The 25,157-nt window shown below is 33.7% G+C and overlaps 1 protein-coding gene across 1 annotated transcript; it reads right to left on the reverse strand.

Moving 5' to 3' along the window:
* Positions 1–24,104, reverse strand: LOC123658831 (sodium channel protein para). The gene is made up of 35 exons (XM_045594129.1): positions 24,005–24,104; positions 23,545–23,651; positions 22,561–22,664; positions 22,209–22,388; positions 19,835–19,990; positions 19,543–19,748; positions 18,596–18,724; positions 18,195–18,286; positions 17,701–17,913; positions 17,556–17,613; positions 17,319–17,463; positions 17,041–17,205; positions 16,645–16,959; positions 13,686–13,929; positions 13,315–13,520; positions 13,094–13,202; positions 12,855–12,920; positions 11,089–11,366; positions 10,846–11,019; positions 9,541–9,703; positions 8,086–8,273; positions 7,580–7,784; positions 6,433–6,555; positions 6,239–6,354; positions 5,991–6,132; positions 5,619–5,881; positions 5,370–5,543; positions 3,940–4,062; positions 2,804–2,926; positions 2,322–2,516; positions 1,981–2,226; positions 1,623–1,893; positions 1,230–1,534; positions 939–1,142; positions 1–573 (listed from the first exon to the last, which is right to left on the reverse strand). The coding sequence occupies exons 4-35, from the start codon at positions 22,353–22,355 to the stop codon at positions 1–3; spliced, it is 6,117 nt and encodes a 2,038-aa protein (XP_045450085.1). The 5' UTR covers positions 22,356–22,388; positions 22,561–22,664; positions 23,545–23,651; positions 24,005–24,104.
* Positions 24,105–25,157: the final 1,053 nt, after the last annotated feature.

Genomic DNA, 25,157 nt, shown 5'->3' on the forward strand with positions numbered 1-25,157 from the left:
TCAGACGGGCGCGGGCGGCGGCGCGGGCTCGGGCGGCCGCGGCGCCGCGCCCGCCGCCTGCAGCACCACGCGGTGCGCGCCGCCCGCGCCCGCGTCCAGCAGCACGGCCGTGGGCGCGCCCTCCTCCCCGCCCGCGCCCGAGCCGCCCGAGCCGCCGCCCGGCGACTGCGCCCGCCGGTGCCGCCGCCACGCGTGCTGTATCAGTCGCGCGCAGTACTCCTCACGCTGTCGCCACAGGGTCGACGACACGGGCTCGTAGCCCACCTCGTCGGGTCTTCCCACGTCGACGGGCTCCTCGATCGGATTACCCTTTCTCGCGAAGAAGTCCTTCGTGAGCGCGTCTAAGATGTCGACGCAGAACATCATATCTCCGCGACATATAGGTATATCCATGGATATAATTTTGTATTTGTTCGGTTTGTGGATTTGTAATGGCGGTTCGAGGACGTCTAAGAAATCTGATAGTTGATCGTATCTAATGTATTGCGTTCCTTCAGGATCGAAACGCTGCCATATTTCGTAGTACATATCGTAGTCGTCGTCGGTTAGGCCTTCCTGCACGTCTTCGGTAGCCTGAAATTTAGTATAAATATTACCACGGTTATGTATATGCGTAGATGCCAGAGATTGAGCCAGAAGATGGAACACATGATTCGACTGCAAGCAGTAGGAACACTAAGTTCCATACGATGAATTTGCCTCTAAAATTCTCTCGTGGTCGGTGAAGTAAGATATCGTAAATAAATCAGCATGTTATGAACGAAATATGTACATATTAGTTTAAATGTATAGTGTAACATCGTGGATTATTAAGCTCTTATCGTTTTTCTTCATAGAAAAGGCATTAAGTAGTCGAGATAGTGCTGTGATACAATATAACATAATCATATGGGACTGGTACATATTATTAGTTTTGAATACTTTGTACAGAGTCATACCTGAGAGTAATTTTCGAGAATCACAGCGATGTACATGTTGATGACGATGAGAAAAGAGATCACAAGGTAGGAGAGTAGGTACGTAATACCGATGGTAGCTGAACCACAATTGCCAGGTGATCCACGTTCGTTATCCGGTAGATCACACTCTTCCTCATTTATAATACCGTCTAACACACCATCCCAACCCGCTGATGTTGACATCTAAGCAATTTTTTTAAGTTTTGATGCTAATAATACAACACGCTTTAAACTTACAGATTCAGGATGGTATTAGTGAAAAATATTTACCTGAAATAGCAGAATCATACTCTGCACGAATGTTTTAAAGTTGTACACGTCATCTAGACCTCCTTTGTCTTTAACATGCATGAAAAATGACATTCCAAATATTGCGAAGATAAACATCACGAGAAACAGCAGTAGGCAAATATTGAACAGAGCTGGCAGTGACATAGCCAATGCAAATAGTAGTGTTCTTATGCCCTTTGCACCTTTTACGAGACGCAGTACTCTACCGACTTTTGCTACTCTGACGACTCTTAGTAAAGTCGGTGAAACAAAGTATTTTTCTATAATGTCACTCAAAACCAAACCTGAAGATAAGTTAGATAAATTAATATTTATTTGTCATATTTTATATTTTGTTTCAAATTTCAATTGTAAATATTTATTTCTACTTACTAAGAATAGAAAACATGACAACGACGAAGTCAAATAGATTCCATGGTTCTACAAAGTAATGATATCGTAAGGCAAAGATTTTGAGTAGGCACTCTGAACTAAATATTACGATAAATATCATATTGAGATAGTCCAATACTTGACTAAAGGTTTCTGATTGTTGGTAATGATCAAGAGTCATTGTTAACATATTAAGACCAATAAACAGCATGATTATCATATCAAACTTTTTATCCGTAACTATTTCGAACACAATTGCCTGCGGTCGCCACTGAAAAAACAAAAATAATCTTTATACTACTTTTCCTCTACTTATAAAATATGTATGTTACATTATATACTTATTACAAATATATACCCTTGGTCTAGGAATCGCTTTAAGCGGTTTTTTCGAGCCCATTTTCTTCATTGCATTGTAATACTTTTTCTGATCTTCAGTCATAAACATTTCTAGGCTACCTCCTGCTTTCTTCTTTTGTTCATTAAAATTGTCAATAATCACACCAATGAATAGGTTGAGTGTGAAAAATGAGCCGAATATAATGAAGAATACGAAATACAAGTACATGTATATGTTAGTTTCTCGAATCGGTTGACGACCAACCTGAAAGAAGTGCAATGATTTATAAGATAATATTATTTATTTTCAGTCTATATTTAAACAATTGGTCACATTAAATTCATCGTAATTGTTGGTACCTCTCGTGAATCGATAGCGTCGTTCATGATTTGAATCCAACCTTTGAAAGTAGCAACTTGGAATAGGCACAAGTAAGCCTTCCCAACGTGATCAAAATTCATTGGAGAGTTTTCCCAAGTGTAGTTTTCTAAGATACAAGCGTTTTTATCAGGTATAATTTCATGACTCAGTGTTGTGTGGTTCATATCGACGCACTGTAATTAAAAATGATTAAAATAATTGAATGAAGAATTTGAATAATATATCATCATTAAAATCTAAGAAAGTTGACTGTTAGCCTATTTAATAAAAAAACAATAAACTTACTAAGTAGCTAGTTTTTTTTCACGATAATAAAAATACACAAGTTTAACTAATTACGTATTTCACTGAGATCCATTTTTACCAGCTTAGTATTCATTTATAGCAAATACTTAGCACAAGGACTGAGGAAAAATTTATTGTAAAATTATTCATTTAAGTTAAAAATTAATAAACTGACCTTGAAATATTTTCCAGCGAAGAGTTGTACACCCATAATAGCAAATATAAGCCAGAATATCAGACACACGAGCAGCACGTTGAAGATGGATGGTATAGCTTGCACCAGAGCGTTCACAACCACCTAGAATTTGACAATTTTCTTAGACACCTAGTTAGTAATAACATTCATTTATGATAAGGTTGAATACTTTACAATAAAGTTAGGCAGATTGTTACGTTCTATACACGATAATTTGATTGATAGTAAATGAAAATCGTTTGCATATATTTTAAGTGATACTTTGAAAGAAAATCCTGTAAGCATCTGCAATTTACATAATAAAATATTGCGTACTGTGCAATTACTTATGGCATACACAGTTTTTATAACAAAACAAACACCAAAAAGGACTTTCAAATAATAAAATGGATACTTGTGAAGCCTTAAAGTATACTTTTAGCTCTGCATGAATGACTTGAATATGTTTCAATAATACTTACATTAACAATAATTAATAAAGAAAAAACTATACATATAATTAATCATGCAGACTAAGCGCGTGTGCACACAACCATAACAACAACGCATGTTATTTAATAAATAAAAAGCAAAGCTCTCTTACCAATTCAATAAATTAATCCAATAAATACGCGAATGGAACTATCATCTAACACATGCACGCTGGAATTCTTCAACATATCTTGTCATTGATGAAAGAAGTAAATCTAAGGTGCAATATCTAAAATACATTTCAAATATCTAGGATAAATCTACGCTAAAAATACTAAAGTAACCGAAGAGAAAAGTAGACCAAAAACATGATAGTAATATATATTGACGACTTAAAACCGACTGCTTTTAAAGAGGATGTGACGAGTCATGATGATACTAAGCCATTCAAGGGTGCCATCGAAGACTTCAAAATGATTTACTAATAATCAATAGTCCATTAATGCCAATGAATTGGTTGCGTTTGAAAAGTGAAATTTGATATCAGATTGTTTATTTCAAATAATGTAGATATTGAGTGAATGTTCTACGTTTATATATTTTGTTATTATGAATTTGTTGTGTTTGTGTTAAACGAATTGTGTAGTGATGGATGGTTAGTTAATAAGAAAGAGAAGTGGAGCTCGCGAGGCAGAGGTACGTACCCTCATGCCCTGCATGCGGCTCATAGCTCTGAGCGGTCGGAGGGCGCGAAGCGTTCTCATCGTTTTGAACGCCTGAATGCCACCGGCTCCACAAAGTGCCGCTACGAAGTTTATAAGCGAGACCTGATAAAATCAATAGTAGCTTTTTGAGAATACACAATATCAATACGTTAAAGTAACAGTCTCCACCTAGAGTAAAGTACATAGCCAGGAAATAAACTAGATCGAATATATTTATAATACAGATGTGAAGACTTACGATCCCAACAACAAAATGAAAGGACATTAAAATGTCTTGAAGATAATGGATCCTATCTACACTCAAACCTGCTGACAGCAACGGTAGCACAAAAACAAATTAAAAAAGGTTGAATACATAAGTTAAGAATTTTGTTACATTCCAGAAATACACAAAGCTTGAGAAATCTAAGAAACATTCATGTTTCCTAGACCTCTCAATTTTATTTACATCGAGAATATAGGCATTTGTTTATTATTTGAAACATATGTTTATTATATTCAATACATTGATAGCACAAAATACTGGAAATGTGCCATTTTTATATTTAACAATTGTTTATTTAAGTGTAAGTAATAAAATTTACCTCTTATAAATTGTTTCAAAAACGGCACAGTTGAGGCGAAGGTGAAGGTTAATTACCGTAACATGCAAGTTAAGAGTTTTCTGTGTTAAAAATTAGGATTTATTTATATTTAGTTATTTAGTCGAGGGTAAGACAGAAGCAAATCCACAAATACAACAAGACGACATTGAGAGCTGGCAACAGTTAGGCCGGTCTTGGCCCTCGCTGTAATAGCCATAGAACAGTCAAAGCTCACGCTTATAGGTCGCGCTGCCTGCATTGCTCAGGGTTTAAATTACAATTTTATTAAAGAGGTATTAAAAGAAGATAATTGCCACTTATGTTTGGCAGGCAACACGACGTAACCGTCTGTTGAACAACCAATCGCTTGGTGATGAGTGCGCGTACTCACGCGCATGCCCTCCCATCTGGAGACCGCGCGAAGAGGCCGCAGAGCGCGCAAAGTGCGCATCGAACGGAACGCTGGGATGTCATCTGCACCCGCCATAACGGCTCCGTGGTTTACGAGTGACAACTAACGATACCACTCGTGATTTATATAAAATTACTTAACAGATAATTAAAAAATTCTAGTATAAAGCCTATTTAGACTATTTACGAATATAGGTTTTTATAAGTAGGTACCATATTTTTATATTCAGCTGATAAAAATGTAGTTGTTTTAACTACTTAGTATTTCTAATTTTCATAGTTTCGTTTTCAATTAGGCAGTTAAATCTAGTTTAATACTCTGTTACCTAAATGTTATAAATAATAACAAATAACCCCTAAAACCGATAAAAATTACATAAATAAAAAAATTGCTTAATAACAGTTGTCGTTTACCATGACAATGATGAAATCAAGCCAACACCAGGCATTGGTGAAGTATTTTTGGAATCCAAGAGCAAGCCACTTAATCAACATCTCAATGAAAAATATAACGGTAAAGATTCGGTCCATATAGTAAAGGATATCTTGAAGAATCGGTCGATGCGGTAAATGGACATCTTCTAGAGCCTGAAAAATATAGGAGAGTATTAACTATTTTTTTACTATAGTTGATCATAAAAGAGAAAATTAAAAACAACATACCAAAGCCAAACTACTGAGTAAAATCATAGTTATCACAGCCGTTTCGAAGTATGTGTTTTCAATAAGTCGAAATGTTTTCAGTCTCAACATGGCCCATCCTTGCCAGAAAGGCGACTCATCATCTCCAGCCAAAAACGGAAAGCGTTGATAACACGGGTCTGGACAACAGTCTGCTGGAGTGTCATCAATCATGTCACCCTCTGCTGCTTTTATATCAACTTTAGGTAGATCCATTGGTCCAGCATCTTCTTCTGGTATCATTTCTGTAAAAGACACACAAATATAATATGTTGCGGTTTTCTTTTGGCCACATTTATTATTTAAGTAAAGGTATTTTTTGCGAAAGCCCTAAAATACAAAATATAGCCTCACCTTCCTCCAATCCTAATTCTTCTTTACTGGCGTCTTTCTTTTCTTCACCATCTATGGTGTCTGCTGAACCTTTATGACTTTCATCTTTAAAAGATCTAATTTTGTGACTTCCATACGATTTTTGACTTATCGTGTCATCGTCCTGAAAATACGTACTGTTTATTCAATTCACTATTTTACTACAAGTACTACTTGTATGTAATACTTTATCGAAATAAATGAATGATTATTGTGAAATTAATTATTACCTGAATGGGATATCCATGATGATTCAATTCACAATTAATTCTATTGTCTGTATGATTGTCCGTTATTGCATTTATATTGTTCATTAGTATTTTACCTTTCTTGTATTTATTGTCACCTTTAAAATCAACGTATAATGTAAAATAAGATATTATTTCAATCGTTAATATTTATAATGCTTAGAATTTTATTTTACCCGGTATCGTGAACTCCATGCCATCGCCGATTGCTACTTCTACTTGGTCTTTTAATTTTTTATCTTTGTATAGACCTCCATCATCGAGGTCGGCACCTAATTCGAGCTCGTTGTCCACCCGTTCTGAGGAGACACAGCGACCACATAAAGCCGCCTTTAAGCCTACGTGACGCGCGTCATTTGTCCACCGTGCGTAGACGCAGCACCCAAGCATAGAAATCAGACCAGGGCCAACAACTTAGTTACAGAATCCGTAGAAATTATGATTTATATGAATGAAAAAAATATCAACCAAAAATGGTAGTAATGGAAAAAGATTAGTTGGAAAATAACTTTTTTATTAATATCTTTTTTATTTTTTTCTTCAAATTAAAATAAATATCAAAAGAAAACAACGAGACATTTGGTATTTGGAAGCAGTGTTTCACATATTTTAAAGTAAAACAAACTTATATCAACACATGACTTGCATTTACATGCAAACACATATAAAGCATTTGGGTAGTTACAATGATACGACAACATAAGCAAAAATGTACTTACGACTGATATAAATTACACTGAGATAGCCACTCGAGTAAAAAATAGTATACACAAGGACAGATTATATCAACAAAAACAAATTCACGACAGGTCTGTAGCTCTACACTTGAATGCTAAGGGGACAAGCAACGCACAGTATTCACAAAAAGTATTGAGATAGAGGATACACACAAAATTTCATGCCCTGTATTGTATACGATTAATATTAACCTTGCGTGTTTGTAAAAACATGCCTTAATGTCATAAGTACTGAACACAAATCAAATAGTCATTAAATAATGTTTTAACTTTTAAATAAGCATATTTTCTTTTGAAAACATTTACAGCCTTTTTTTATTAAATTTGATCTCTTTAATCACAAATAGCAAAGCTGTCATAAAAGTGAAACTTCTTACTGTCTATTTCTCGTCACCTAGAGGTCGAAATTCGACCATAATTAAAAATTTAAATTAAAGAAAGCCAAAAACCACATAGAAGCATCACTCTAAGAACTTTTGCTCAAGAAGTTTCACTGCTGCGCGTCCATATATCGCATATTTAAATTAATTACATTTACAAACAACGACATGCCACAACACACTTTATAGAATATAACACATCTTACCGGGAGCGTGTATGGCTATTTGATTTGTAAGTTTATTTTTCACCAATTTCAGTATTTCCGCTGCGTTTCTTTTAACCCAGTCTATGAACCTTGAAATTCTGTTGAAAGCTTCAGCAATTTTGTTAGTATCTTGATCAGCAGTCGGTGATGATAAGTTTGAAGAACCGAAATTTGAGAGCAATAGGGCCAAGAAGAGGTTGAGAACCTAAAAAGAAAACTCTTTATACTTATTTGATTGTAAATTAGACCAGTACCGATGCCTTGAAAATAGTAAAAAGTAAAAATAATTAGAACAGGATGAAATCCATTACAAAAATAAGAAAATTTTATCATAATATCCAGTGAAATTTTGTGGAAATGAGGAGGGGACCCCTCGTCATTTCCCGACCGTAAATTATTTTTCCTTTTATTCTGTTATATTTTTTTACTTTTGTAATGGGTTTCTTCCATCCTATATGTATCCTATATATATACTTTTTTTTATTAAGATCAAGATAAATACTAACCACAAGATTACCAATGACAACCGTGGCTAAGAAAAATGGTATGCAGGATACGTCGCCAACGAGCATACAGTCCCACATGCTTTCTATCCATTCTCCACAGAGTACTCGAAAGACAATCATGAAGCTGTGCATGAAGTCTGTGAAGTTCCATCGGGGAAGGTCTCCGTCCGGAAAACGGTCTACGTAGTCTGTGCGCATACAATGGATGATTACTTAGTAATTAGAAAAGGTAATGAGGTGACTCTAGAATTTAATATGAGATATAACTTATTAAGTGACAAACATTAAAAGGGAAAATTAAAGGAGTTTTGTAACTGTACCTTGGAAACAATTACTTTATCTAAGTATATTAAAAACATGTAATATTTAAAAAAAAATGAAGATATTTATTTACTTGACTTTCTCGCATTCAAACAAATTATTTTGAAAAATACATAGCATTTTATGTGAAATATTTATTAAATAACACAGTTTTAAGTAATATTCACTCGTTAGCAGAGATTTCGTGTTCATTCATTTTGATTGAAAATTACTAATATATTTAATAAAAAAACATCTAAAGAGGAGTAAATCTGTTACATTTATTTGTACTTGTTCCGACTTCTTTAATTTAAGCCTGAGTAAGAATATTTGAAATTGTGACTTTCTCCTTGTTAACTTGATAACTAAAAAAAACGAAATCTCTGTTTATTCATTTTTATAGTGTCAGGAGGAAATTAATAAGAGAACAACCATGCATAAAAATTTGCAAGGTTTTTTACTAACCCCATTTCTTTTGCTGAAGATAATTTACTCCTAGCAAATACATGCAGATTTTAAATCTACTGAGCTGAGTTATTTTAAAGATTGAAGTGTTGATAGGAGGATACTATATATTGCTTGATGGCTTTGTTTGAAATTTGAAGAAAATTGGATGCAGATATATAGATAATTTACTAAAGTTGAAAGAAGTCAGAAAAGCTGGCAATGAATGTCTCACAAGTGAGGCGCCTTTGCTTGGGGCTTCCATAATTAATAGAATATACTTGAAGGTAAATAAAAGCTCACTTGGAAAGATTACACCGATTCTTGCCAATTACCTAACAAGATGAGCACAAGAGTGTGACGCACATCAACACAATAGTTACATTTAACTGTGACCGGTGCCCGAATTAAAGCGTGGAGTCGAACATGTCACCAGAGACATATGTACCGAAACTTTATGACGCAATCCACGCTTTAACAAATAACTTGATATTTCATGAATCTACTTCAACGCGGCAACTATTTTCACAAAATTAACTAACTTTACAAATACGAACGTTGAACACTTCTATATCTAAATGATTTCACAATCGTCACTCATGTATTCTACGAAAGTTGAAGTAGATTCATTTGCAAGTCCAGCGGGCATTCGCGTCACTAACGTTTAACATACACCAACGAACATGCAAGACTCCCACCAATTCGACTTACCAACATAATTTTTCCCGAATAGTTGCATACCCATCACGGCAAATATGAAAATAATGATGCACAATACGAAGGTCAGGTTGCCCAAGGCACCCATCGTCCTACCCATTATAGAGATGAGTAAATTAAGTGTCGGCCATGACTTTGCCAATTTGAATACTCGAAGCTGCAAGTACAAATTGTGAAACCAGGCGTCACACAAGCTCGCTTACCGGCGCTTCACCTATGCTACTGCGGCACCTTTCTGAAGACCGACAATCGCTCAAATAGCTGCGAAATCGATGTTTCAAAGTTTACACCTCCAATATATTTGAGCAATCCTGGGTCAATTTAACTAGAATTAGCAAATGTGTGCTTGAGTAACCTATCAAAACTGTGCGTTGACTTATTTCTGTATGAGTGGGATATATGTTATTCTATTTTCTATTATATCTATGAGTTTGTTATGTGAGAGCTTTTCGATTTATTCGTTTTTGGATATGTGACTTTGTTCTGTCACGAGAGTCACATAAGTGTTCTCTTTAGCCTAATATTACTGACATAGATCCCATCAGTTGTCGACCTGATCCATCGAAATACCCTCGGGAAGCGAAGCTGCATGTTACTTCTATATTACTTGATGCAAAGCTTAACTTATAATCACAAGCTGCGTGGAATAGCTTTATAACGTGTCTCATCTCAGGTCCATTCATGAGATAGAGCCACATTTTGTGTTATAAAGCCACTGCGGGAACCAAATGGTACCCTATGAAATTAATGGTTATTCAAGCCCTGTGTGAAAATACTGGGGAGTGTGAAGCTGAATAATCAATAATCAAGCCTAAATTCTTTAGAGATGCTAAATTGTTTTTTAAAGAGAACCTGTATAGTTTTTCCCAAACAACTGCATTCCCATCACCGCAAATATGAATATAATGATGCAAAGTACAAAGGTCAAGTTCCCTAAAGCTCCCACTGTCCTACCCATTATGGATATAATAAGGTTTAGCGCCGGCCAAGACTTAGCCAGTTTAAATACACGCAGCTGAAAATATTTCATTACACATAAATACATATATGTCATTATACCGGTGTGTGATGCATGTGGTTAACTGTGACTATAAAAAGTGAGGATACGTACTTACATAAATATGCGAATTTCTTTTAATTGAAAATCATATTAGAATATATATAATCTCGCTGTAATTTTAGTATTTTTGTTATGTGTTGGACATTTTTGTTATACATATTGTATACTTACAGTAACAAATCTAATACATATTTTATTTAATAATTAAATATAACTAATACAGTTAAAATGAAACTTACCAAACGAAATGAACGTAACACTGACAAACCCTGTACACCTTCCAAACCCAATTCCAACAATGATAAGGCCACAATAATGAAGTCAAAAACGTTCCAACCCTCTTGAAAATAATATTTAGGACTCATAGCTATTAACTTTAACATGGCTTCTATACCAAAGGTTGCTGTGAAAAACTGAAATAAATATAATCATTATAATGTTTTCGTTCTAATATAGTATTAATTCTACTTTTGAAAACTTACATAATTGCCACTTTTTAGAGCTTTTTCCATATCTCTGTCCATATCATGATGATCCAAAGCCATAAACAAAGTGTTGACCACGATACATAACGTGATAAACAGTTCTACGAAAGGGTCGAACACTAGTAGAGCCACATATTTTTGGAACTCCAACCACAACCAACAGCAATCCCATACACAGAAGAAGTCTATTCCTTTCATTAAGCACTCGAGGAGTCTTTCTTTGAAGGTGGGTCCATCCTCATCGTCTTCTGCTGTTGGGAAGTAGTATACTGACACTGTTGTGTCGCGTTTACCGTTGGTCGTGTGTTTTTTGTGTTGAAGAAAGAGAGAGAGAAAGTCTGTTAGTATTCGCTCATTATTTTTATACTTTAACCAATAACAGCTCCTTTAAACTAGGAATTGTGATTTGGCAAATAATATGGTAGGGCCAATGTTTACTTCAGTTTCAGACATCAATATTCATATTTTTTGAATTTTGTTGGCTGTCATTTATATCAAGGAAATATTCTCTTGTAACGGTTTTTAGATTTTAAAGAAGAAGATAATGGAAGGTTAGTCACTAACTGGTCAATGTGCCTGTTACTGTGCTCACACCATAAACCACGTTGAAAGCGGCTCGCAGAATTCAATTAAGTATTTAAAGGCCTATCTTAAATTTGCAATTAAGCTTACTTAGCTTACATGATGGCGATGTTGCATCAAATATTACTATGTTTCTAAGCTATATTTATATTCAAGGGGTCAAAAAATATGAATATCGTGATTTATCAATACACTCTAAGACTAAGTGATACCTATTGGTACTACAAAGATTTGTTAGAAATTATGTTATATTTACTAAAGGTAAATTATATGTATTGAAAATAAAGTAATGTAAAACATACATGCATTTGATCGCTACAAGCTTGTCATTGTAAAAATTAAATAAAATTATTGAATTAAATCATTTAGATTTCGTAAAATATCATAAATGAGAATTAAATTTAAAAAAACAAAGGCTGGACATGTGTGGTTTATTGACATAGTTTAGGAAAGTTTAGTCTATAAATGTTCAATATGTAACGTATTGTTTTAATTAATTTTATAAAAAGTGCATTATTTGTAATAATGGAAGTTATCTATGTGTTAAGCTTAGCGTTTTGTGTCAAGCGTTTGCAAAATTTCTTAACAAATAAGTATACGTGAAAATAAATATGCGCATTTAAGATATTTTCCATCATAATATGCATAGTTAAGTTACTATTTTAGCTATAGGTACATTAGACAAACAATATAAAGCAAAGCATAAGCATATTGAAGAGAAGCATATTAGTATTTTTATGTTATATTATCTTTTTGACTTGTGTAAGTTTTTGGTGCGTGCTACTCAGAAGTTAGAAATTTGTGCTCCGAGTGCGTTGTCTCTTTAAGATATTTAATAAATGACATCCACAAATGGTTCATTTTGCCAATTATGCTTTTTGCCGCATAATGAGCAAATACCTTTGTGTTTCGTTCTGTTGTGTGTTGTATATGCTGATCATGTACAAAATATATAACAGTGTATTAGTGATTATGTATATTATCTTTTATTATTAATATATTTTACCATAGCCACTTTAAGTATATAATTTTATATAATTATTGTAAATATAAGCGGTATTGTCAAGGAGAAAACATCAAAGGAATAGCTACAAAAATTTTTGCAACTAATGCGACGTACGGAAATAGTTTCAGAAAACATAAAAACATTTATAAATTTAACTTTAACTTATTACTCTTACCGTTTTGTTCGCTGGCTCTACTTTGTCTGCCTGCTTGTTCGATAATTTCATTTAGTACCATTACATCTGGAATAAAGAAGGAAATAAATATACAAATTGTTTTGTATGTGTGTATAATTAGCTAAATCTAAATAAAACACCAACTTTTATCGCGAAAATAATTTTTACCTATATCTAAATACAAACAAAAATAAAATAGAGAGTCATCGGTCTAACATATTATTATTATTATTATTTACCTCTCATATCTACTACGTTGGGCTGCTGCGTTGATTCGATAAAAGGATTGTCGTTAGATTGTTTTAAGACTTTACCAGCCTCGTCTGTGCATTCTGTAGTGCTTATTTCCTGAAAATGTATGTTTATTTTATTAAAACCAGACTCTAAAGCGACATACCATATTGCTTGAACTAAATAACATCGGATCTAAAATATACAAGATTCATTCTTTATAACTCACATATTCTCTAAGCGGTCTAGACGCAAGTGACGAGTCTTGTCTAGGCAGTGGGTAAGCATGAGGCTGTGATGTAACGCTGTGGTTCCTCGAGGCAGATCGTCCTCTTAGCCTCGCTTCTTTCGTTTGCGCTTTTCCACCTAACAGGTCTCCGTGCGAAGTGTACGACAACCGAGATTGATGTGACGTGTAAGAAGAATGTCTCGAACCTGTAATGAACCGCAACCAATTTTAAATATTAAAACGTTAAAGGTTTTATAACTTTCATTAAAAACAAATAAGAAGTTTCTGTTTACACTCACAAATTTCTGGATATCTTTAGGTTTAGAATAAGTAATAAAAATCAGCAAAAAATTTGGTAAAATTAAGTTTACCTAAATTTGCGTAGTAGACAGGTATAATAATAGCTCCGTTTTCTTCAGACATCGGTGTTACAGCATTAGAATCATCAGCGTACGGTAGATGTTCTTGAGCATCCAAATACGTTGAAAGTACAAGTGGTTTGCGGTCAGCACCAGGAGGATATCGATTCCTTCCATTCGGCCTGAGAGCCATTTGATGGGACCCACGAGATCCGCGACGTAAATTGAACGGTGATCCGGGCAGTGACAATGAAGCCTAAAGTCATTTTGAATTTTAAAAATGTTCATGAAACAGGCAGTAGAAGTTCCTATCGCAAGTAATAATAAGATTCAATATCAAGTTAAAAGATCATCTATCATCTTTTTATTTATTTGGATTCGAGAAATACTAAAGTTTTTTTTTCGTCATTGATTCAAGTACAAAGTTCCTCAATTCAGATCGAGTATGACAAATGCAGATGAACTAGAACTGATCGGGAATCGGTCGCAGAGGCATTATTAGTTTAAGCTTTTCTGAATTATACCTACGGGTATGAATTCAACTTTTACATTACTATGCCTTAATACTTACTTTCATGTGCCGATAAACAAATGGTAAACAAAATGTACAGTCAAGAAAATAACTAATAAGGAAAAAATACAATGAAGACTGAAAAAATAATAGTGCTTTCAAATCAATTGCATCAATGCATGACTTTTAATGTATTTGCTCTTAATCGAATATTCAATACTAAAAAAGAATATTTAGAATGATTCCATGAATTGCTGCAAATGAAATGTAAATAGAACCATAAGTAGAATCAAAGTTACGTAAAATTCGATTTTATAGAAAAGAAAAGACAATTTTTTTAAATAATCACAGGAGTGGGAAGAGGAACACAAACACCAATGTGGCTACAAGGACAAACCTGTGAGCCTTCGCGCAGTGGCCCATATGATAACTGTCCGTATTTATTTATGCGTTCGGGGTGGGGAACCTTTAATACACAGAAAAAGTGAATTTGTAAATATCGAGAATTTAAGTCAAAATATAATTAATTAGACATTCACTTAACAAAGAGGATTAAGGATTCCAATAAGAACAATTTGGAATAAGGAAGTTGCAAATAAGTAATACGAAACGTGAAATGAATGTGTGACTAGAATAAATAAAAAATGGACTACTATAAATTCTAACTAAATAAAAATAAAATTAAGTTTAAAATGAAACAGATTTTTTACAATAAGGTTTTGTAGTCACGTATCAGACGATTTTTTTTCACTTTGATCACTGATTTAAACTACAATTCTCTTATTGTAATACACATAAACAAGGAACCAAAGACAAGCAATGGCGATGATGTAAAAGCAACGGTTAGTCAAGTAACTTTGTTTATAAACACATGAAGTAATGTGGGGTTAAATTTCATGCATTTTTGCATATGACTATTTCCTACCATAGCTATTATTTAACATCTACATCTATAGTCATGAGGACTGTTCTTTATATTTAAAATAGATAGCCTCCGCATATCACTCATCGAAATTGAGGAATTCCTAATTTGTATTACAGTTCCTAAAAATCACAATATATGTTATGTTAGTTATATTGACCGAACCTACCTCTCCACCGGTGATATGTTCAGTCTCAGCTCAGCCCGTTCGTACATTCACATTACGAAAGAAACAATCTAACATGACAATAGACTCTGTTTCTCCAACAGTATTTATTCGAATAGCCCTTTTCGGCCAATATTATTTATTATTTGTTATTATAATAGTAAGATAGCCCACGTAGTTGAGCCCTAATTTAATTAGTAATCTTTAAGTTTATTTTTGAAAAAATAATATTGGAGATTGAGGTATTCCAAAACGAAAGTATACTAAAGTGCACTAGATTCAATCTAGAAACTAAGTTGACAGTAAAAAGTACTCTAAGACATGCTTACGTAATTAATACCCCTCTTGTACATTAGTTGCATGTTGTTGCTTGCTTTATGCAAATGATCAAAAGAAAATTAATAAATGACATTAATCAAACCACTTTTTAAAATAACCGTTTATGCATACATGTAAATAAGTAATGCTCTAAAGTGACTTGAACAGATGCAGACATAATAATAAGAAAATGATGGAGTACGAATGAAGGTGATAATAGAGATGGTAGGAGCAACGAATAGCATGCCTCGAAACCATTATCCAAATAAATTCACAGAATCAATGTTTAAAACAATAAAAGAAAGTTAAACAAAATTTAGTTCGCGACAAATATTCAGATTTTATCCGTAAGTTTAACTGTTAAGTTTTTTCTAAAATAGTACTGACTTATATTTATTACGTTTGAGACTTATTTATTGACTTCAAATATTCTCTTTTCACGTCTAAATCTGAATTTTGAAGCTAGCTTCGATGTTCAAAGGAGAGTACTTAAATAATTATATCAAAGCTTACATCAAAAATTATTTTTTCTTTTCAACTTGAATTTTTTGTGACATCGAGTGTTAACAAAGGGTGAGAATGAAAGATGAATGCTTAAATTGTGTTTTAAAATTTATTTTAAATAGAATTTATCTATGTAGTGTAAAAGCAGCGTGAACTCGAATTGAAATCAAGTTGAAAAGATAGTGTTTCGCTGCCAATAGTTCCGTAAGTTATCTTTAGTCTTTACGTTTAATATCTCTACGTATTTGTTTAAATAATTAGACTGAAATTATCTGCAATTTTTATATTATCAAGGCTTTTTAAATTGTTTAATTTAATTCAAACTGTATCATGTAAGATTTAATTTGTAAGAAATATTTTCAAAATCTTATTGTAAATTAAATTTAATTAATGTTTCAAAATTTACGTTTATATTTATTTATAGTTAAGTCAAATTAAAACTAGCAGTTCGATTTCCCAATCAAAAATACAGATATAAAAATCTTTTTCAATACAAATTTAGTTAAACAATTGGCAGCGTGATGGGGGCGTGAAAGGCGCGTATACTCACCATGCTGACCTTCCTCTGTCGGCGTGCCGGTTCGTGGTGCGATTCGTTGGCGGTGGGCTTGTGCGTTGGCTGAGTGCTCACCGAGTCCTGGAAGGGGTCGCTACGGAGGGACATGCGCTCTCGCGTATTGTCGTCCTGGTTGCCGCGCTCCTGATTCACGAACAACTCGTAGCTCTGACAGGAGGAGTCGCTGGGGGACTTGGCGGGGTGCGCCTCGGCGTACGCTGCCGCCTCTGCCGCGGCCGCTTGCTCGCGAGCATGAGCCTCTCTCGCTTCTTGCTTATCAGCTCGAGCAGCTGCTTTTTGTTCCGCTTCCTTTTTTAACAAACAGAAGAGACTTTATCATCATATCATATGAAAAAAGTATAATAAGACTACAATGCTGCAAATTTTTACCCTAAGCGCTTCTTCTTCGGCTTGTTCTTCTTCCTCTGCCTTCTTTTGCAACTCATCATATGACATGGCGACGATGGCCAAAATCAAGTTGACGAGATAGAACGAGCCCAAAAAAATTATAACTACAAAGAACAAGACGTGCCATGAACCTGCTGACCTCAGCACCTTAAAAAGGGAGGCAAAGATATGTTTGTGAATTCATCACCTTTAATTTTATTGTTAAAAAAGATATCCCATATTATTGTTTTTATTTTTAATTTATTGCAGTTATTAATTACCAGTTGATATAAATTTTCCCAGTAATCCTGTGTCATGAGTCGAAAAGCTGAAAGAAAAGCCCAGCCAAATGTGTCAAAACTCGTATATCCGTAGTTTGGGTTTGGTCCATAGCCTTGCAAACATACATAGCCTGGTTCACATTGTCTGAAAAAAAGTATCAGAGTACCAATTAGTAAAAGAAGTTCATAGTTCAAAACTTAACGTTAGACTTATATCGACATGTAGTAATTTCTTACCCAGCTCCGGAAGAATTTCCACAAAGCGGATAATCTCCATCTTCACCATACCAATTCGCTACAAGTTACACATAAAAATATTACATGTTTGTTCTAAATTCGATATAAAAATTTAGAAATTAAATTTGTTTTGGAGCAAACTCACTTTCATTTTGACAAAATCTCTCCCAATTCTCGTCAGTTAGATTACCCCAACTACCATCTTCCGGAAATACTTTTATACACTTCTGTGTTAACACACCCATATAGATTTGTAGACCCATAAGTGCGAACACGGATAATGAAAACATTGTCAATATTATCACATCTCGAAGATTTTTCACTGACTCTATCACCGCACCCACGATAGTCTTCAGGCCTGTAAACCGCATTTATTTCATCATTGTTGAAACAATATTCATTTAATAAAGTTATATCACTCGGTGCTGCATATCATTTTGAATTGTTAATAGAACAAACCATCATACTTACATCTTTTGTCTTTACAATTCATTGTAACCATTCTTTTTTACTAAAAAATGATAATTTATACATCTATTTTTAAAAGCATTTCATTACTGCCTACTTTTGATTTCTAGACACTTAGAAATTTATAAATCAAACTTTGCTATGTAAAATATAATACAAGTATAAAATTACCCGGTACGATGGCCACAGTCTTCAAAGCTCGGAGAACTCTGAAGGTTCTGAGAGCGGCCAAGTTGCCGAGATCTATGCCCATCGTCACATAACTGCAACACACACCCACAACCACAAACGTCTAGATTATTTATGTCTAGCTACAAAATACTGACGTTTTACTAGTTTATGTCACGTCTCTTTGATCGACGGAACTTATCTAAGTTCCCTGACATATACCTCTACACATAGATCGTTTTATAAAAATATTTTTAACATACAATTATCTAATTTATATGTATATATATATTTTTCTATACAAAAACTATTAAATAAATATTTAGACATATAAGAACGAAAATCTACAATTAAACGTTGTAACATTTTGCTACAAATATATATTAAAATTGTCTACTACTCACGCTAAAGCTATAACTACGAAGTCAAGCCAATTCCATGCATCTCTAAGGTATGTGAATGGCTGTAGTATGAAACCCCTGGCCATTACTTTCACCGCCGATTCAAAGGTGTAGATGCCGGTAAAGATAACTCTGTAAAAATTCACCTCCATTGTGGAACGCCGCTCAAAAAGTAGACAAAATTGTCACAATAAAACAATTATATCTATTTGTTTGAAATCAAATAAAACATCTAACTTGAAGTTATGAAGGATAAGGTGGCGGTAACAATAAAATTTACTAAATACTCCTATTTCTAATGAAATTGAAATACGTACCTATTTATTTACAATTTATGGCCTACAGTAGGTAGTGTCGTAATCGGAAATTTTAAGAAGAGATGGATTTCTAATTAATTAAGGAACGTTGCATCAATTGTGGGTTATGAAGTGTAATAGTGTGACTACAGTATCAGAGAGGCTCGCTCAAAACTTTACTTTCATAACAAACCGAAGTCCGCAATGAAAAATTTTATAATGCTTGGTGAAGTAGGGTACAGTTTCATTATTTTTCAATAATTAAGGGTTCACTATTTCTGGTATAACAGTGTTTTGGTTATTATCAGAACACAAACTAATCTGTTTTACAATAATCTTCTGCTTAACTAAAAGTAAACTGCTTAGATAAATACTAATTCTATTTCCAGAGACATTTATATTCTTAGAGATTTATGGTTTAAATTTATAAAACTAGTAAGTAGTAATAATCTAATAATAGATATATAAAATTTACTTCCGATTAACTAAATTATAGAGCACTTAGAGAATTTGAAATCTAACTGAAGACTAATAATTTTGAAACTAGCGTGCATTCTACTAATGGTTAGATGACATATAAATTCATAATTTTATATAAAATTAAATCATTTAGAAGTTTTAAGAATTGACTTCAGTATAAAGGTATATACTTACTCAGTACTCTCGACAGTTGGTGTGGTAGGCATTATCATAAGTATACAGTTCACAAGGATTGTAGTAATAATAAAAAGTGAGAACAAAGGATGCACTAATATGTATATGGCCACTCTTCTTATGGGATTGAACGGATCCAGTATCCACAAGGCATTAGACGCCGAAAATCTGAAGATATCTTTACCCTTGCTTATGACTACGAATGTCTGAAACAAGAATATGGTATTTATGTATATGATTGAATTTTAAAACCACATTTTACTATCCTTTAAAGAGTTAAAACTGTTCTTACGGTTTGGTTGTGGTAAAAAGGATCGATGTCCTCGAGAGGTGTGGACGCAAGTTCGAGGGGAAATGAGCCCTGCATCCGCACCGGCAGCGGTAGGCCCTGTTCCAGGGTCGCGTCTGGTTGGGGACCCTCGTCTTCATCCTCATCGTCGTACCGCACCTAAATCACACACAATTCATCACTACGGATACTTTTTTAGGACCTCCGATGGTTAATCTAAAGTATAATAGTAGTTGTACTTCTACATTTAATTCAGTATCAATTTTTTCTTTAACGATAGCTTTTCTAATTAGTCATATCATTAATTATAATGGCATTGTTTTTTGTGTTATTTGATTGTGAAGTACTTACTTGAAGTTTTATATATATTTTGCAATATCTAAATCTAAACTAGAGTTGTATGTGTATGTACAGTTTTTGTAGACCAAAAAACTTTGTGTATATTATCATAGTTGCACAATTTTAATGGTAATATAAGAATCATATTACACTACTATATCAAGGCTTCATGTAACAATACTGTTGGTCTTATTCTTTATAGCTTGATGACTGAGAATAACAACTATATAAATGCAACTAGTATTATTACTATAGTTGAGCATGGCTCGTGAGCGCGTTAGAAGCTTATTGCTCTTTGTGCTGCTGCTGTCGGTGTAACCATGATGCGATTTTGGCAAAACTAAAAGCGATTGCAGAACGTTTCCCGCTATTGTGTTACCATTTAGGAAGCCAGAAGTAAATCGTTTATAAACAATTTATACGTATAATTCCTTATCGCGCAGCACACGCACTGAACAGGAGGGGAATGAGATCGAAAAAAGCGTAACAATACTTTTTCTCGACACTTGTTTCTATAGTACGTTTGCTTTTTTAAATTTTATTTATTTATTCTTACTATATTACTTTTTACATATAAACTTTCTCTTTACATTAAATTATTATATAGAAATAAATATATTTTATTAGAAATAATTCAATTAAACTCTCTATGTAGTATGTAACTTGATATTTTACAATATAATTTATGACTGTACAGCAAACATCTACCAAAAAGCGAAAGAATCTTCGTTCCGACCGGGGGCCCATAGACCCCTTACGCCTTTTTCGATATTTAAAGTTATGTACTTTTTTAAATTTTTGATAAACAAGATCTATCCAAATTATAGAAACCATTTTTAAGATATAAATATACATACTTAACTTGGTCAACTAGAAACGGATAGTTTAATTTATTGAGACGATAAATAAAGTATGCTAATTATACTCGGTGGTTTATTTTTACTAAAATTCGCCAATTTATTTATTAATTTTACAATAAAAATAACGGGTATCAAAATAGGGGATCGTTCATATACTTGCGCTAAACTAGCTAGGTGATAACACCATGCTAGACCTACATAAATGACAGCAGCTGATGATTTTGCAGACATGAGCCAATCGTGTGCAATGCATGATAATGGTAATATGTTATGTGCTAGTGTAGTTTATTTACTAATCATTAGGGCTGTATTACATTTTTTCTGATTTTGGGATACAGTTGCTTTAACGACTGAAAACGATGTGGGGACAAGACAATATTTTTATTAATCTTGGGTGTAAGACTGTAGACAATAAAACGTGAGGCTCATTTTTAATAATTTACAGGGTCATCTAAACATTTTGCTACATTTTTCTATGTCTAACTTAATGGTTTCTGAGGTTTTTCAGAAGGGAATGTGGCTTATTTTTCAACCATTTTGCATTTTGTTTCGGTATCTTCAGCAATTTAACATAGCGAAAATACCTTTATGTATTGAAAATGCAAATAAACATGACAAGCTTTCTTTTCGTTAACTACTAAACATTTATCATTAAGAATTGGCTGTATGATTCAAACAGCTAAGCTGCGGGTTATTTCGAAACATTTAATTAGTTATTGACAAAGCGATGTGTTTAAAAATGCGATCGATAATAAATTAGAATGCAATGCAAGTTATCGCACTTTGTCTGATGTCTGCCAATGGTTGTCGAAATTTGTAATGTCAGCTAAGAAGTTAATTTTGAACCAGCGATAACTTGCTAAATATTTTTCTAAAAACGAGCCTTAAAAGGTAAAAGGGGCAAGCAAGCACTCTTACTTCTTTTTTCTTTTTCGTCCGCCCCAAATCGGTCTGGAATGGTTTAAATAAAAATTATCCGTCAGAGCTATTATGTCACGAAAAGCTCTTTGGTATTAAGTTAATACTTATATATTTTCTGTGTTAAATATATATTAGATATACTTATATTATTAAATTTATCATAAACTTAAATATTCGCTTATACCGTTGGCTGTTTAGTGATCGTTGAATCGTAGACACTCGTGATAAAGAGCACGCAGTTATTAATTCGGACTTACCTCGCCTTCCGCTCGTTTTTTCTCGAGTTCCTTTTGCTTGGCATGCTCTTCAGCTATGCGGGCCTCGATAATGGCCAATGACTCTCGGGTGAAGGGTCGGAACAAACTTTGTTCTTCCTCGCTGATCGAGTCCAAATCCTCGGACATTGTCTATCGAACTCCCCCCGAGTAAACTGCCTACTGAAAATTAAATTAAAATAAATTAATACCACTTCGGTGAATTGCTAATCAAATTACAATAATATTATTGGTAAAGATCATATCATAAACGTTATGAAGCTTTTAAATTTTTGTAGAATAAAAGCTTTGTAACGTTTATGATAACAGAATAAAGAGATATGGAAAAATATACCTGCTAACAGTGAATGGGCGGGTGTGTGTGGTAGGGAAAGCGCGTGCGGCAGTACGCCCTGCGCCCGCGTTCTCCCGCCGACCACCTACGGGCGGAGCGCCCTTCTGTTTCAGAAATTAAATAAATTAATATCAGTCTTAACTGTTTTATAAAACCCATCAACTTTTCTTAACTTTATTTACTTAAATGATTCAAGATTTCTCACAAAATATTTTTTTACATATTTTTCATTCAAAATGAAGTAAAAGTAACCATTGAACATAAAAATTTTGTCATCCAAATAATAAAAAAAGTAAAGGAAATTAAGAAAGCTCGAAGGAAAAAAGAAAAATCTCAAATAATGTAGAGTTAAGTCTTAAGTTTTAACAAGAAGCTTTTTCTCTTATTTTGTTATGTAGTTTGTTGTAAGTTTATCATGCTCTATGGGCGTACCCACAGTGGAGAGAGGCCCCAGCAATTACCCCACCCTGACCAAAAACTAATAAATAGTTTAGATTTCAACAAGAAAATCTTAGGTTTAGTCAAAACCCCCGTAATCTATTGTTACTATAGTGTAGATAGTGCAGGTAAATGAAAAGTTACAGTAAATAAAAATCATTTTGTATTTCTACTATTTACTGGGTTTTTACATTTAATTGTATTTGCCCCACCTATTCCAAATATTGGGTACGCCTATGCCATGGTCCACACATAAAATCACGTGATCTCAATTATGTTCACATGTAGATGTAAGAACAGGCAGACACATAACTAGTCGATTTTGTTACCAAATAATCATGTAACTATTTAATAGTGGTATTCCTTAATAATTGTATGCTACGCTTACTATATGTATCTATCATATTTTTTTGGATTATCTATTTTTAATTCGTATTCTTTTTTAAAACCTTGCCTGAAATGGAATGTTAACACGATAACTTCTAATTTACTTTATAAATTAAAAATAGTTTTAATTTAGTCATATTAGAAATGTATGTGCCCAACCTGTCGTCCTCGAGAGCAGTGTGGCCGCGGCTACTAAAGAGATGAACGTCACCACGTACTCGCTGATAGGGACAGCCAGCAAATAAGCGAGATTTTTCATGTCCGACCTGAAACAAGTACCTGTACATAACGAACAGTAATTTAGAAACGTGTAGCATACAATAGCACACTTAATGGTGTATGTAGATACTACGTAAAAAATTACGACTCGTATAACGACAACAGCGGAACTTCTAATTTATGCCAAAATGACTAGTTGACGCTTGAATCATCATTAAATTTGTTAGAACGGAATAACACAATGACCAACACTGTATAAGGTAAAATATTATTATACTTTTCACAACAACGACAAAAAAAAATGTTTTCTTTTTGTTGTGTTATGACTAATAAGTAATCAAAAGGAATGTAATTGTTTAAGGAAAGTTGCTGGTAAAGGATAAATAGTATTGTAAAGTACCTTATAGTAATGCAGGGTTTTGTCTAGAGGGCGCGCCGGGTGGTGGCCGCGTCGCGTGCAGGCCGCGCGCGCTCCTCTCTTCTACTTCGGCGCGCGCGCAACATCTGCGATATTACTTCAATTGCGCCTGCAATCAAATGTAACGCTATTCAAGTTTAAACCAATCAAAGGTCAGGTTTGTAAGAAATCTTGACTGTCATTTTATATAATTGTATATTCAAATGAACGAAATGTCACTAACGAACCTTTTTATAGTATTCTAAAAAGATTTTTCAAAAATCAAAGACAGAATACAAAAGGTAGGTTTGAAAATTATTATGAAATTATATTTATAATAATTGTGTTGATTACAATCGAAAAAAAAAAACTGACTTTAAATACATGAACCAATAATACGACGTAGGTAGACGAAAAGATAGTCCAGTCAATGCTCATTATTATCGATAACTTAAAAAGTACCAATCAGATCTCGATTAATTAAAATGAGACACCACGACAAGCATCAGCTTTCGATTTCATTTGGCGTGCTAAGCGACGTTTTTTAATAATCTTGATTGATCAGGGTAACAACTACTGAGATTTTTGTTTGTTTTTGTAAACCCTAAATATAAATAATATCCTACTGAAAAATAATCCTGATAAGAGGTTAAATATAATAAGTATTTATATATCTAATAAAATGATTATGAATATAAAAATTGTGTATCATGTTACCGGGTACGTTAAATTAATATGATGTATTGCAACTACACACATGAGTTCAAGCCATTTTTGGCGCGAACTTGTGGAGACCTATGTGCAGCAGTGGACTGCGATAGCCTGAAGTGATGATGATTGCAACTACATGTGCCTTCTGGTTTTGTTCGAATTACGAGCCTTGAAAAGCTTTACTTTCATATAAGTATACCTATTACGATGTCAACACGGATTAGTGTTACATAGTTTAAGATAACAAGGAAAACGTTTTACCTCAATATCTTAAAACCTATAAATTGTTTTATCTATAAAATAACTAATCTGAAGATTCATTTAGAATCATTTTTTGAGACACAAGTAATCTCTGCGAAAGAACGTTGGTATGTTAAATTTCACCATAAGGCAGATTCAAAAATCTAAGACTATATAGTCTATTATTTTGAAGAAAGAACATGGA

This window comes from Melitaea cinxia, chromosome 13, assembly GCF_905220565.1.
Source record: "Melitaea cinxia chromosome 13, ilMelCinx1.1, whole genome shotgun sequence".
Classification (NCBI taxonomy): Eukaryota; Metazoa; Arthropoda; class Insecta; order Lepidoptera; family Nymphalidae; genus Melitaea; species Melitaea cinxia.